General features: G+C 37.2%; 1 protein-coding gene across 1 annotated transcript in view; it reads right to left on the reverse strand.

Annotated features, from left to right (window-relative positions):
* Nucleotides 1–13,880, reverse strand: part of CCDC93 (CCC complex scaffolding subunit CCDC93) — a 57,163-nt gene that overhangs the window by 3,601 nt on the left and 39,682 nt on the right. The window contains exons 17-21 of the mRNA XM_072874630.1: nt 12,754–12,825; nt 12,382–12,490; nt 8,957–9,039; nt 4,230–4,267; nt 2,698–2,782 (exon numbers count right to left, since the gene is read on the reverse strand). Coding sequence (XP_072730731.1) covers nt 2,698–2,782; nt 4,230–4,267; nt 8,957–9,039; nt 12,382–12,490; nt 12,754–12,825 — 387 coding nt within the window. The remainder of the gene's footprint in view (nt 1–2,697; nt 2,783–4,229; nt 4,268–8,956; nt 9,040–12,381; nt 12,491–12,753; nt 12,826–13,880) is intronic.

A 13,880-nucleotide genomic window follows, 5' to 3' on the forward strand; every position in this document is an offset into this window, starting at 1 on the left:
TTTAGGATGAGGCTAAAACCAGCATTGCTAAAACATCTAGGAACTAGATTCTTGTGAAGAGATAAGACCCTATTACTATCCTTTGATAAATTGCTTCCTTTATGCATGACCATGACAAATCTCTCGACATACTCCTCTCAGTAGAAACTGGCCTGCTCTGTCCTCGGAAAGTCTCATGAATATCTGTTATCACACTGAAATGCTTGTTCGCCAGTTACTTGTTCTTGGTAACAAGTATGTCTGATTTCTCCTTAGGCCTCTTTTACAATGCAGTTACAATATGATGGGCTTTGAAAACTGAAATTTCTCTTCAGGTAGAAGGTCTTTAGGGCTGTACAGAAAACAAAGTGGATGTACTTTAAGTGTGAATCGTGAAACTGACTGTGAGCACTTCTAATGCACTGTAGACAGAAGTCGAATAGGTAAGACTAAACCATCAGGGGGATGAATAACCCTTGCAGCATACAACTAGCCTGCCTGTTGAAAAAGTCATCCAACAGACATTTCCTAGGTGAAGAATAAGAGAACCTTCCCTTTTGCGGCAGAGCTGTTTCCCAAGGAACCATGTGAATTGTTAAAACTTTCTTAGCGTCCATGTGCTGTCAGTATCTTCACTGGCATTGAGAAACCAACTACGAGAAGGTACTAAATTATTATCTACTCCATCACTAACAATCAATTTTTTTCTCTCAATTGAGATAAGCTTAGCTTTTTCATTCAGGAACTCTTGTTTTTCTCCATTAGTTGTAACTGCCACCTCCTGCTGATCCAGACACTTACACCTAGGAATGAAATGTCACTTGTGAACTGTCTCGCAATATGCCAGTGGCCAAACTGCCCGTGCAGAAATACAGCACAAGTGATGTGGGCTGCCATTGCTTTCAGCAACCATCAGAGATGCTGCCATTATTCAAAATAATGAGTCATCTGACATGATACCTCCCATTTACTTCCCTCTCCCTTATCTGTACAGGAAGCAGCTGAAAGTTTTGATTCCATTTGAGAATACAGGAAGAGAGTCCAGAATGATTTTATGGACTTGAGAGATTTAACAGTTCAGTTGCAAGAACCTGAAGTAAGTCACAGCAGAGCTCTCAGTCTGCTTTCACTCCTTGCATTTGCTGTGCTGTTACCCATTTCTGCGTGCGTAACAGAGGACAAGACAGAAAACAAAACACTGAACTCCTGGACCGTTTCATTTTGGGGCAGTTGCTTGCTGCAGCAATTAAAATAACGACATTCTTCAAAAAAGAAAGAAATGTAATTATCTTCAAACTCATCTTCACTAGTCAGAATTGCTCTGTTCTAAAGTATTTTCATAACCTCCGTTTGACGCTGTCACTCATTATTTCAACAGCCTTTATGACAGAAAGATGACCGATACATACAACCACCACTATCACTATTCTTTCTGCTGTCATTTTGTCCTCTCTGAAAATAAGAAGTCAAGCAAATAAAAATAATTCATTGCAAAAAAAGGCAATGAAATAGCCACCTATTTGAACACAGCAGTCTATAGTAAATGTCATATATTTTTATAGTGCAGTTTATTAGTGCAAAAGAGCTTTATTACAGCTTGAGTTCCATCCTGTTCTGTTTTTCTATATACACATGCTTATCATATTTTGTACCTGAAGTTTCTATTTAGCTATTGAGATGAAAGAGCCCGATACCTGGACAGACTGCATTTTCAGTACACATTCTAGTATATATTGATTTATAGTCCATCATACTTCCATTTAAATTCAAATAAAGAACAGCTATAATCCACTACCAATAATTTTCTGGCTCTGTAGAGAAAAGAATCTCAAAGCCCCTTTATGGGACTTAGGAAAATATGAGTATGTTCGCATATGAAAATATGAGAGTAAAACAACCCAATAGCTACAAGTTAGTAACTACCATTATCAAGAAGTACTTAAGCCTATCCCAGTTGTACGCAAACATGCCTGTGGACAGCTTTACTTGGAGCCACTGTTGGACCTCATGCTTGCATTGCCCCAAGACCACTTAACACACACCGAGGCTTTTACGAAACAGTCCCCAAATGTTACCAGAAGCAGTTTTGTCTTCTCTGAACGAGCACTGGGGCGCTGCTCACCCACAAACCCCTTTCACTTGCTATGTGGACACAACACTCATCAGCAATGATGAGTCTTTTCTAAATCAGGTTAAAACCAAAACAAACAAACAACAAACAAAAACCACCTGAGTGGATTCAGCAAGGTGTCAGATGAGTGCTGCAACTGGGACAAGGGAAGCTGATGGCTGGGACTCTGAGGTGCTGCTTACCCTCTTCAGCAGCAGAAAGCCACTTCAGTCAGCTCCAGCTGCTTAAGAAACCGTGCCTGAGACATAGGTCTGACTGCGCCCACGCAATCCAAATGGAAGAATTCTCACTGATTTCAGTGACATACAGCTGTTTCAAGCATCTACATCACTACACTGACAATTACAAAGTTAAGGGGTATAAGCTTCCCGTCCGGAGAGAAGTGTTATAAAACCTCTTTTCTACTCTATTCATTAACATTTAGGTGGTGAGCAGTTTCTTATGGATGTGAAAATAAGTAATACTTGTTAGTTGCTTGCTTAATTTGCACCTCACATAATGGATTTCTCCATGCATAGTTATTATCCAAGAGGCTTTTCTAAAATAATTCCCAGGTTCTAGCAAAGAAAGTGAGAAGAGTCTCAGACCTTCATCCGATTCTGTTTGATGCCTTCTACAATCTGCTCCATCTGCCGTAAAAACTGCTCACGAGAACCAGAAGATGCCATTGCTCTGGAAAGAAAAAAACAACCAAGATAACAACTGACAGGGATGTAGGACAACGTGTCTCATCTACAGTGGTCTTGCATATTTACCCATGTCCAAGAATTCACATTACTTATTGTTCTATGTAAAAATTCATCTTTTTAATCACTGATTTCAGGGAACAGCTCAGCTCTTCAGCTGGTATAAACTATCAAAGAGAGGGGAACAGAGACTACAGAGCTCATCACAAGTGTTCTCCCTGTCGGTTCAAGTCTGTTCCTTTCTCTCATGTGTTGTACAGAAATAAATTGCTATTAACTAACCAAAAGCACAAACTTTTAAGAAAAGTGGCAGTTGTGAATATTAAGAAGGCAAATAGAGCACTAGTAGATCGGTAAATATTCTAAAACATAATTTCATGCCCTAATAGGGAAAGCCCAGAAGTAATTTTAGACTTGTAACATATCTTAAACAGATTAAGAAAAATAAAATAAAGAAAATACACACACCCCACCCCCGTCTACACACCCACCCAACAACAAAACCAATCCAAAACCCAGCTGTCCATTACAGCATTGGTTTCCACTGACTGGACAAAATCAAAATAATCTCATCACTGACCAAAACAGATCTACAATCCCTGCTGCAGAGGAAAACATCTGAAATACTTAATTTCTGGTTTTTGTTGTAATTACAAGTTTTGGATATCACAATAGGAAAAACAAAGATTTAAAAAAAAAAAAAAAATCAAAATTTCTGACCAAACGCAGAAGGACATAAGTATATCGAAATAAGTAAAGATATAAGTAATTACTCTGGGGGGAAAAAAAAGCTTGTAATTTCACAAAAGAATTACAAAAAGATATACTAGGAAGAATTGTTTAAAACTATTAAATGGCCACCTCCTCCCCCATGACTCTACTGAATTGTACAGTTGTGACAAAAATTCATACTGGACTTTTTTTTGTGAAGTCAAAAAAACACAGAAAAAAAAAATGCCGACTGCATCATAGACTGATATTTGACCTTGAACTTCCAAGGGAACCATGATTTTACCTAAGGACCTCACACTTCATCAAAACCTTTAAATACAGAGTTAGTCTATAATAAACATGTCTGAAATATGTCTGAGTCTAATGTTCTGTACATAATGTAATAACCACAGCTTCACAAAATGGAGAAAAATATTTAAATTGATGCCAGGAAAATGATGACCGAATGATTTCTTTCCACAACTGCAACTGAAGAGCCAGATATTAAAAACATATGTTGGCTATAAAAGTTAGGTAATTCCAAGTCTTTGATTCCCAAAACATTGGCTTGAACGGAATTAATAAACTATTTTATAAAACAGTTTATGTTAATAAAAGAATTCTAACAATTTTTTAGACTCTGTAACTCATGCCTGCTCCCATTTTTCCAACCAACCATGCTACTCATTTCAACTATCAAAAGAAAAATGACCATTACTTACTGATGAAAGTTGTCATGAATAGAATTCAGTAAGTTAACCTGTGAATTAGGAAAGAAAAAAAAAAAGAAGATATTATACATTTTTCCTTTCTGGTATGAGTTTTTACAGACAATAAAATGAAATTCAGGTTAAAAAATTGACTATATAGATGTTGCCCTGACAAGCAGTCAGCTATATGAAAATCACCATAAGCTTTCTTTTGGAAAAAAACCACGATCCCTCTATTAGTAAAATCTATCCCAGTGGGGGAGCCACAGAAAGCGGAAGCAAGTCTTGGACCACAATTGCAATTTTTAATTTTACTGATGCCCAATTATACCACTGAGAATTTTCCAGCGTGACAACTTTCCAAACTAAAGCGATGAAGTAAAATGGCATATACATCTGTTCAACATGTGTTGAAACTTGACATAGGAGCAACTTACAGGTACCCATCCAGTGTTCAGCAGTGACACCCAAAAGAAACCCAGACTGTATGAACAGTACTGATGATGCTAGCTTTGAAGCTGTTAGCAGCATAGCTCTGTCAAGAAGCTGCAACTTAGCTCACCAGCCTGAGAAAAGCATTGCGGGGGGGGGGGGGGGGGGGGGGCAAAACAAAAACCCCAAAACAACACAACAAAAAAAACCCAAAAAATGAATGAACAAACAAACAAACAAATGACCCCCCACTTTTCCTTCTGAGACTGGAACCAGTATCTCCACACAATACTGCAAAGACTGACCAAGCAGGGCAGGAACAGCAGGTGAATTTCTGCACTGCTTTCATTATGCAGATGAGTTTTACAGGTTTCCAAACAGCCACACATCATTACTCGCTTTGCTTATATGTATTTTACAGGTTGTTAAAAAAGATGAACTTCTAAAAAGTACAGAATGGCATTTCACATGCATGGCTTCTATTATGAGATACTAACGTTGCATTGAATCAAGACAGAAATAGAAATTCATAACAACATCACAGGAATATTTTGTTGCTCTCGGTATAAACTCCCCCAACTAATTAAATTATATATCAAATATTTTCTATGTTACCACCTTTGATTTTTTTTCTTGCTTTCTACATATTGCTGAGAGCACTAAAATTCACCAAGTAGCAATTAATGTGATTCTCTCTCTCAGCTTTGAATTCTTCTTGTAAGTCTCCTGTGGTTAAACTTTCCAAACAGTTTCTCCTTTTGATGAATACTTGAAAGTGTTCTGTACTAAACAAACCTAAGCATTGCAAACAGAATCACTGCTATGGAAAGCTAAACTGATCCCTCCCAAATCTAAAATCTTCCATCTGAATGAGACAGTGATAAGCGCATGCATGGCAGAATCTGCAGTTGTTCCTGACCTTACTTCGAAAAATTCAAATGAACAAATTCTGAACAGACTCCAAAGCAGCTAAGATGCTTAAGAATTCCTGTTACTTAGAGGAAAGAAATTATTGCATGATTTATCAATATTTGCCAAGTCCACGTCCTTGCCTCAAGATATTTCTAATAAGTATGTGTTTAAGAATGTAATTACAGTTTATACTGCAAAACATTCAAGTCATGAAAAGTAGTACTGCACAACTATTGCGTAGTAAGAGTGCTGATGTGTTACGTTACAGACAGTAAAATCAGTATATAAAACCCCAAAATCAAAGACATTATGAAAAAAATGACTTTAAAAGCATTTTAAAAATGAATCTTTCACAAAATATGATTAAAATATCAACCATATTCATAGAGACCTTTCATGTCAGAGCTATAACCTTCATAGCCAAAATTCCACTGTATAACAATTCTTGCTATTGTTATTTTAAAGCAATTATGCTCAGCGTTATGTTATGAAAGGGCTGGTTTTGGGGGAAGAAAAGAAAAAAAAGGGGGGGGCGAGGGGGGGAGGGAAGGCCTAGAAAAGGCACAAGCATATTCCAGAAATCTTTGTGAGGCACAGATGCCAAGGGCATCTTTTGTACATTACTAGACAATATTTACTTGCTGAAACCTTGGTTCTAATATTAAAAGCAACAGAAGGAAACCTCAACTATATTATACATTTAACAAAGTTAAGACTGCATCAGAAGACATTCAGACACCTCTCTCATGATTGACATTAAGATAAAAGAAACCCTTGATCAATTTATTTGCCTTTTGAAATTATATCCATGTAAGTGAAGCTTGGAACTAAAAAAAAAAAAAAACAAACCAGAAACCAAAACAAAACACCCCCCCCCCCCCCCCCAAAGCAAAACAAAAAAACCCCAAACCCACAACCAACAAAAAACCCCAAAAAAGGCACTGAATTGTATTGGCAAGAGTACTCCCAATTTATACGACAATGAAATACATCTGCTCTGTATTCTGTTGACTTTTTTTATGTGCCCATTTCAAAAACAATCTCTGTATGCTTTTTAAATTTGCAGGCTTGCCCTCAAAATAAAAAAATGAATCTGTATTAAAAACTCTAACCTAGGGGAGAAGTTAAGGTAATATGAATTCTACAGCTGCTACTTAATGTAGTATTTTAAATCTGGTATATCGTTATCTGCAACCTGTTGTACTATATATTATAAATACATTTCACCATTCGGAATAAGAAAATAAAAACAACGACAGATCACAGAAAAACAAAGCATGTGATCATCTTCTTACCAACTTAGGTAAGGCATTTGCCAGGACCACTGGCAGCCATTATACCACCCACTCTTGTACAGGGATGCAAGTTTTACAGCTAAGATTCCTGAATATTCCTTATGTAACTGACATTACATAGTATCATCACTGTTGGTTTGTAAGAAGTTGATGTTTGAAAAACTGTCACGGAAAATTCTTAATGGTATTTTCAGGAGACGAAAACATAAGTTACACCACTAATTCCAAGATAATTTATTTGAGGATCTTAGGGACCATCAGGTAGAATAATTTTTAGAAACAGAACTCTCTCATGCTAAACTGAAACCTCTCCCAGAAACTAGGTATTTCTAGAGCACATGACAATCAACACCGCCAGTTAAACTTTGGTAAGATCCTGCTCTGTACTGATCACTGATCTAACTCCGATATATACACATAAACAAAAAAGCCATAAGGCTCAATTCAGCACAGAACTTGAGGTTTTTTACATATATTATTTACATGTGTTGTTAAATCACCTAGTCACAGAAGTTACTTTTAAATTTATTGTGATGCAATTTGGATTCTGACAACATTCATAGAGCGGTATAATACTTTTCTGCAACAGAAAGGGCCAGATCTACCCTGACGCTGCAGTCATGCCTTAAAATATTTCTATCAGGGTAAACTAGGGAAAGGTAAAGTTTAGAATGGTAGTGTGAAAACAGTATTCTGGGTTGTGGGTTTTTTTCATCATCCTGGCCTCCAGAAAATCTGTAAGGAAGCCCAGTCTTGTGTGTTTGCGAAAGGAAAAAGATATTCTGAGTAGATCTCTGAGTAAGTTCTGCACAGAAGTAGAACATTGGTGAGCTTTCCTGCCGACTCACATGGCGCACTTTTTAAGGTTATCAAAACCAAAGCAGGTAAACTGTACTCAGTTACTGCAGAACTAAGTAGGACAATCAGGAAGGGATGAAGTCGTTTTTTCCCCCCACAGTTAACATGGTCTTGTACATGCCTAACATTACTCTATCCTGAAGGGTTGCTGTTTGCCAAAAGTTCCCCCTACTCCCCCAACTACCTCTCCTCACAGTTTTACCACAGGTACAGTACATGCAGCATAGGTCAACTGTTAAAGAATATTTCTGTATTTAAACCTATTCCTTCAGTTGTGTTGTGTGGCAAGCAACTTTCAGGATCACACGTCCTCTAAAGAAGCTACATAAATTAATGGCTTTCCTGAATTTAAAAACTGAAAACTATCTGGCACATGTATTAGAGTCAGCTGCCTAATGGAAGGAAATGGTTGCTCATCATCTTCAAAACCAGGAGATAAAGTGTCTTTACATAGTCAGAAATTTGACTACTGCTTGTCTCATAAACTAAACAAATATATCTAAGTAATGCAAAACTAACTAATCTGTTCTTATTTTATTAGAATAAACAGAAAAGCCTGATGTATCAAAACATTATTTAAACATATTTTAAAAGTAATGTCATAATTTTTATCAAGTCTTGACTGCTCCTATTTCTCCACCTTTACTGAAGTCACATGCTTGTCATTGCAAAAAAAGAAAATTGGAATCACTCGACTAATTAATCCCCAAGAAAGAGCCGAACTCTGTATAGCCGGGAGAGAGGGGAGGGGAAAAAAACAAGTTGCTTTCATGAGAACTACTCTTCTGATGCTGGTCCAGTAAAATCACCAGTGACTTCAGTGTAGGCAGGCTCAGACCCTGAGAACTAACTCTTGATGTTGCTGACAGCAGCTGGAATTTGCCCTCCGAAGTTACTGACTATAGCATTGGTTCATAAAAAAAGATATTGGCCAAAGAGGAAAAAGAGGGTAATTTGGTCCTGTGATACCAAGACAGAGATATTTGCTATTCAAATGTTACTCATGTTTTGTGAAAGCAGTGAGTAGTTTAAACATGTTGTACTAACAGCATTAGTTTTACAACACAGACCATTTCCCCCTCACCATTAGAAATATTCTTATGAATCAATTGTTTCATTTTTACTTACAAAGACTGTTAACTCTACTCTGACACCACTGAATATGGTGAAAGCCAAGTAAAAAAACTCTATCTCCTTCTCCACAGATTGAATATTTAGAAAACAGTAATAACATTTTCTTACCTCCTTTTCCAAATATACTTTCTTATCATCCAGTGTATTATAAAGAGTAAAGAACTGCTTCGTTTCTTTGTGAGTTGCTGAGACTGCAAACAAAAAAAGGGTAGAATAATAAAAGAGCACGAGGTGAAATGGAATCTGTAAAAATAATTCATAGGCTTTATATAATATACTTTCCACTATCAATAATGGCACACACTCTTTAATACATTCTGGAAGAATATTCCCTCTGCATGTAAATCTCCAGCAGGGTTTGCAGCTATCAGATTTTATGAGAACAACACAGCTTAGTGTTTAAATTAAGCCTCAACTGCTGCCAGTCCTTTATGCGAACTTATGTTGGCACTGTCAGCTGTGCTTCCTTACCACTGCCTGTTCATCCTTCCTCTATAAGCTTTACCCTTACACCATACAGGCTGCTGTGCTGCTAACAGTTGCCCTTGCATAGCTTGCCCATGGTGGCGGAGAGGCACAGGCTCGGCAGGGGCAGATAGGAAACAGATAATCTGATAGTACTGTGTGGAAAAAAAGTGCATTATACTACGTATTTCAAGCTACACCTATGCAAGGTGCTCAAGAAAGCTTTTACTGTTTTAAAGCCTTTTTTTCCCTCTTCTTACAATTTATTCATGCTGATAGGATTAAATAATACTTTCTTTTCAAATAATACTTTCTGGTTTAGGTGATTCTAGCAGATGTCGGTCACAGCTTGGTGGGGAAGGTAAGGCTCAGACATGCATTCCCTTTGGGCCTACAAGACGATGACTGATACTCAAATCTGCTAAGTCTTCATCTGTTCTTTAGTTCTTCAATGCCTAAGGAAACCTAAGATATTTGTGATTCCCAAGGAAATAGTTCAACAGAGAAGGACAGTTGGCAAAAATTATTATGGCTAATATATTAAGCGCTGTCTAGAATCCTGAACCTGGAAAAAACGTATGGGTTAAAAAAGATCAAATGATTTAATAATGAAAATTATTCCAGAGGTCATGATTAAGCCAGATAAACCTGAGTGAAATCATGCTCATTACATTAAACTCAAAAGGCTAACAAGTTGCCATCTTTAAATAAAACCTTTACTGAACTGATACACTTTTCTAAGCTTTTGAATGGAACCATTTACAGACAGCATGACCTCCTTCCCACATCACAACGTCATTAAACATCCAACTTTTTAAAGAAAGTCCAACTCTTGATTTGTACAATTCTGTTCTCCAGCTGAAGCCCAACAGCGACCCACAGCCCAAAGCTGAATGTTTTTGTGACAGAAATCCAGTAGTGGCTGCTTCTGCAGTAGCAAGATGTTTGGGACTAAGAGCTTTCTCATTGCCACAGTATGATTGTGATACATGTTCTGCACATGCTGTAGCCTTGAGAAGCATACTGAGTACTGGGAGCCTGAAAGCACTGAGGAATTCAGGAAAGCCTGGGATAGGCTGACAAATTAGTAAGGGCTATTCAGCATGTTTCACAAAGATTTTCCAAATGCTGAAATCAGGCTGCTTCTTGAAAAACTGCATGAACACAAGGATCGCCAACAGGCTTACTTCAGGTGTTCTCTCTTAGTTAGCTCAGTTTTTGCAGGACTTGATGCTGCAAAATGGAAGAGGCCTTTCTCAAACCATTTCATTCCTGCAGCTCTTCCCTTTCTTGCAGCAGCTCTGGTAGTCACAGATCTTTTATGAGCGGATTCCACATACCGACCCAGAATAAAACCTTTCAGGATTTCCACCGGGTTAGAAAGTTGTACCAGCTTATGAAGCCTTATTGGCACACACCAGAGCCCATGTAAGGTAAGACAGACAAAAAAACAAGAGGAAGAAGGAGCCAATTGGCTCACTGATTCTCTTGAAACCATAGCTTAATGTTTTCAAGAGGAAGAGGCTTCAGTTAGGTCCAAAATAAAGCAGGGAATATTGGAACTTAAAAGCATTCTAGTACAGAATCACTGAGGTTGGAAGGGATCGCTGAAGACTGTCTTGTCCAACACACCTTGGATCAAAGTTCAAAAAAAACAGGTTTTGGCAACTCTGAAGATCACCTGCATCTGGCTAAATGAAAAGCCTCTAAAAAGTACCACAATTCACAGAAAGACTTGCTAGAGATTTTCACCTCATTTTTCCAAAAACTTAAGCCTGTACAATGCAGGTTCCCAGCCACAACTGAGCAGTGTGTTGTCCAAGTTACTTACGTATATTTTTTACTACAAAGTCTCATAAAATTCAAAGCATCTTAAATCTACACCCTAAGCTGCACAAGTCTCTTTGACCTTAATCTTTCTGTATTTCATATATAAATGAAGCCCCCATCTTCTGAGCAGGTAGATGCTCTGACCATAGATTATTTGTCTGAATTCACTTAGACATGACAGAGAAGACAATCTGTAGAAAATTTAATGGAAGACAACAAAGTTGTCTTTATAGCTGGACTTGATTAAATAAACTGCAGGGCACATAAGCAGCAAAGCGGGGGGAAGGAAGTACTAGGTTGTACTCACTAAAGAAGTACATCTACTCCATGCACTGAGTTAGACAACACACATGGAAGATAGCACATGACTATGCCACTAGAGATGCCTCAGCAGGGCAAGGGATTTGAATCAAAGATAGATAACCATTTCAGAACTGCTAAACCTTCAAGAGCTTGTTTCACACACATATTTAGTAAATGCAGAATATCTTTAAAACATTAGCGAGTTCTTCTTGGTAGAAACTTATTTTAGCTTATGCTAATACACAAGCTACATTAAATATACACCAGTAAGTATACTGGTCTGTTATCAGTTTAAGGGAACAACTTTAAAATTTTATTCAGTTAGCATGCTCCATACCATCCATGCACAGCAAATGCATACCTATCCAAAAAGTCAACCGAACACATTTCCCCATTTTATAGCTTCTTATCATAAAAAAAGAAAGTTAAAGACAATTTGTACTCCGATCCTACCAAGGTACTGCAAGATATTTATAAATCAAAAATGAAGGAAAACAATCCCTTCAAGAAATTGCCTTTACTTTGTAGTTCTTGACATAGTTTGGTTCAGAACCAGGTATCACACATCAATGAAAACAATGAAAGCAATCTAATGTTAAGAGGAATTAATTAAACACAACTCAAATTTACAAACCTCATTTGTAAATGGTGAATTAAGGACTTTCTAAACACACTGGTTGCTAACCTAAATGACTGAACCTGTTGCAGGCAAAATTTACTCCAGAGATCTTGTGCATCAAGTTTTGCCCTCAGGAAAATTCTTATAGCCAGCTTATAAAGCCTTGAAAACGGAGTGTATAACATGAATACCAAAAGACCCTTAAAATACAAAAAAATTAGCAAGTGCTGTTGTTACACGCCATATGCTTAAAATGCAATTGCCCTCCTTCCAGGACTTTAGCCTTCAGCAGGATGTTCCTGCTTGATATACATACCCTGACTGTAAAGTTCAATAAATCTCTTCTGATACTGTGTTAGCTCAGCTCGGCTGGGTACTTCATCAATCTTGCGTTGTAAAATGGCTATTTCTCTGTTTCTTCGTGCCTGAATAGAAAGTTAGGAGGGGAGAAAACAAAGCCTCTTCTTGTTCTCTTCTTAAAATGGATGAAGCCCCCCCCAGCAATATTTTGTTACTAAATAATTTAAAAAAAAAAAAAAAAAAAGGCAGCATTGGCTGAGGCTCAATTTTTTTTGTCATTGATTTGTGACAGAAAAACTTTTAGAACAACAAAAAGAAGTATTAGAAGTTACCAGGTAAGAAAAACGTCAATAATTTTGTACAAGTAAATTTACAAAGAGTTACTCACCAATAACAGCCGGATCTTTTGAAGTTTATCTTTCTCAGTTTTGTACTGCTGTTCTATAATCTTATTCGGCTCCTAGAATTTGACAACCCAAAACAATTGTGTATTACAGTAGCAAAAACGTGCAGACTGGGTTTGTTTTCTGTGTTTGTCCATCTTCTATTTAATGGCTCCTACAATAACGCCACCATTTGCTGTTATTTTTTTTAACAATGATTCACAATCTGCATTTAAAAAATGACATCTTTCACTGTAAAAAAGTGCATTTCGCTAGCTTTTAATTCTTTGATGTTTTAGTTTTTAAGATTTGTCAGCAGTTTTTCCACTGCTGAGTATAACTCCTTATCTGAATGTTTATACTTTGATTCAGTGGTGGGGTTAAGGATAAACATGGTCCAGGACAGAATATAAACCCTCTGACACGTATTCTAGATTTCCTTTAAAAATAATGGACTTTAAAATAATTTTTTCTTGTTTAAAAATGTAAGATTTAGGTTTGCATTTTAATTTTTTCATGCTGCGTTCAGAAGGACAGCAGCATCATGGAACCTGTAATCTACCTCATTTCAGAGGCATGAATATATCAAATGTTTACCCACTGAAAATACAAGTAATTCAAGCTTTTCCTTTTCTGTTCATTCATTATTCATTGCCATCAAGTCTGGATGCACTTGTGTTTTAGCCTAACTTCTGACAGCTGCTCACGGCATGCAATGTACTGAGCCACTGAAAACTTGTGCTTTCATTCTTCAAATAAATCCACTTTTAAGAAAAAAACAACCAAAACAAACACGCTTTCTGAGGAAGACCTGTTTTTGTCAGAGGTATGCACTGCTCTTAACACAGCATCCAGAGATTCTCTGGTACTACAAAGAAACAAGTAAAAGGCACAAAAGCATCTATGAGTTAGTCCCATGGATTCTGCAAGAATAATGAAGAATACTAAAGCTATTTTCAGTCTGCTGTTTTTCTATGATTAGCCTTAACTGTGACTTTACCACTGGGGGGGAACAGAGTTTTTCAGAGATTGCAACAGATACTTTAATGCTTACAAGAATGTGCCAGGAGTCAGAAGGACCTAAGCCAACATTTTAAAACACAAATTGAAAATATAAGTTAGACATTTGCTA

Source organism: Ciconia boyciana, chromosome 10 (assembly GCF_034638445.1).
Source record: "Ciconia boyciana chromosome 10, ASM3463844v1, whole genome shotgun sequence".
Classification (NCBI taxonomy): domain Eukaryota; kingdom Metazoa; phylum Chordata; class Aves; order Ciconiiformes; family Ciconiidae; genus Ciconia; species Ciconia boyciana.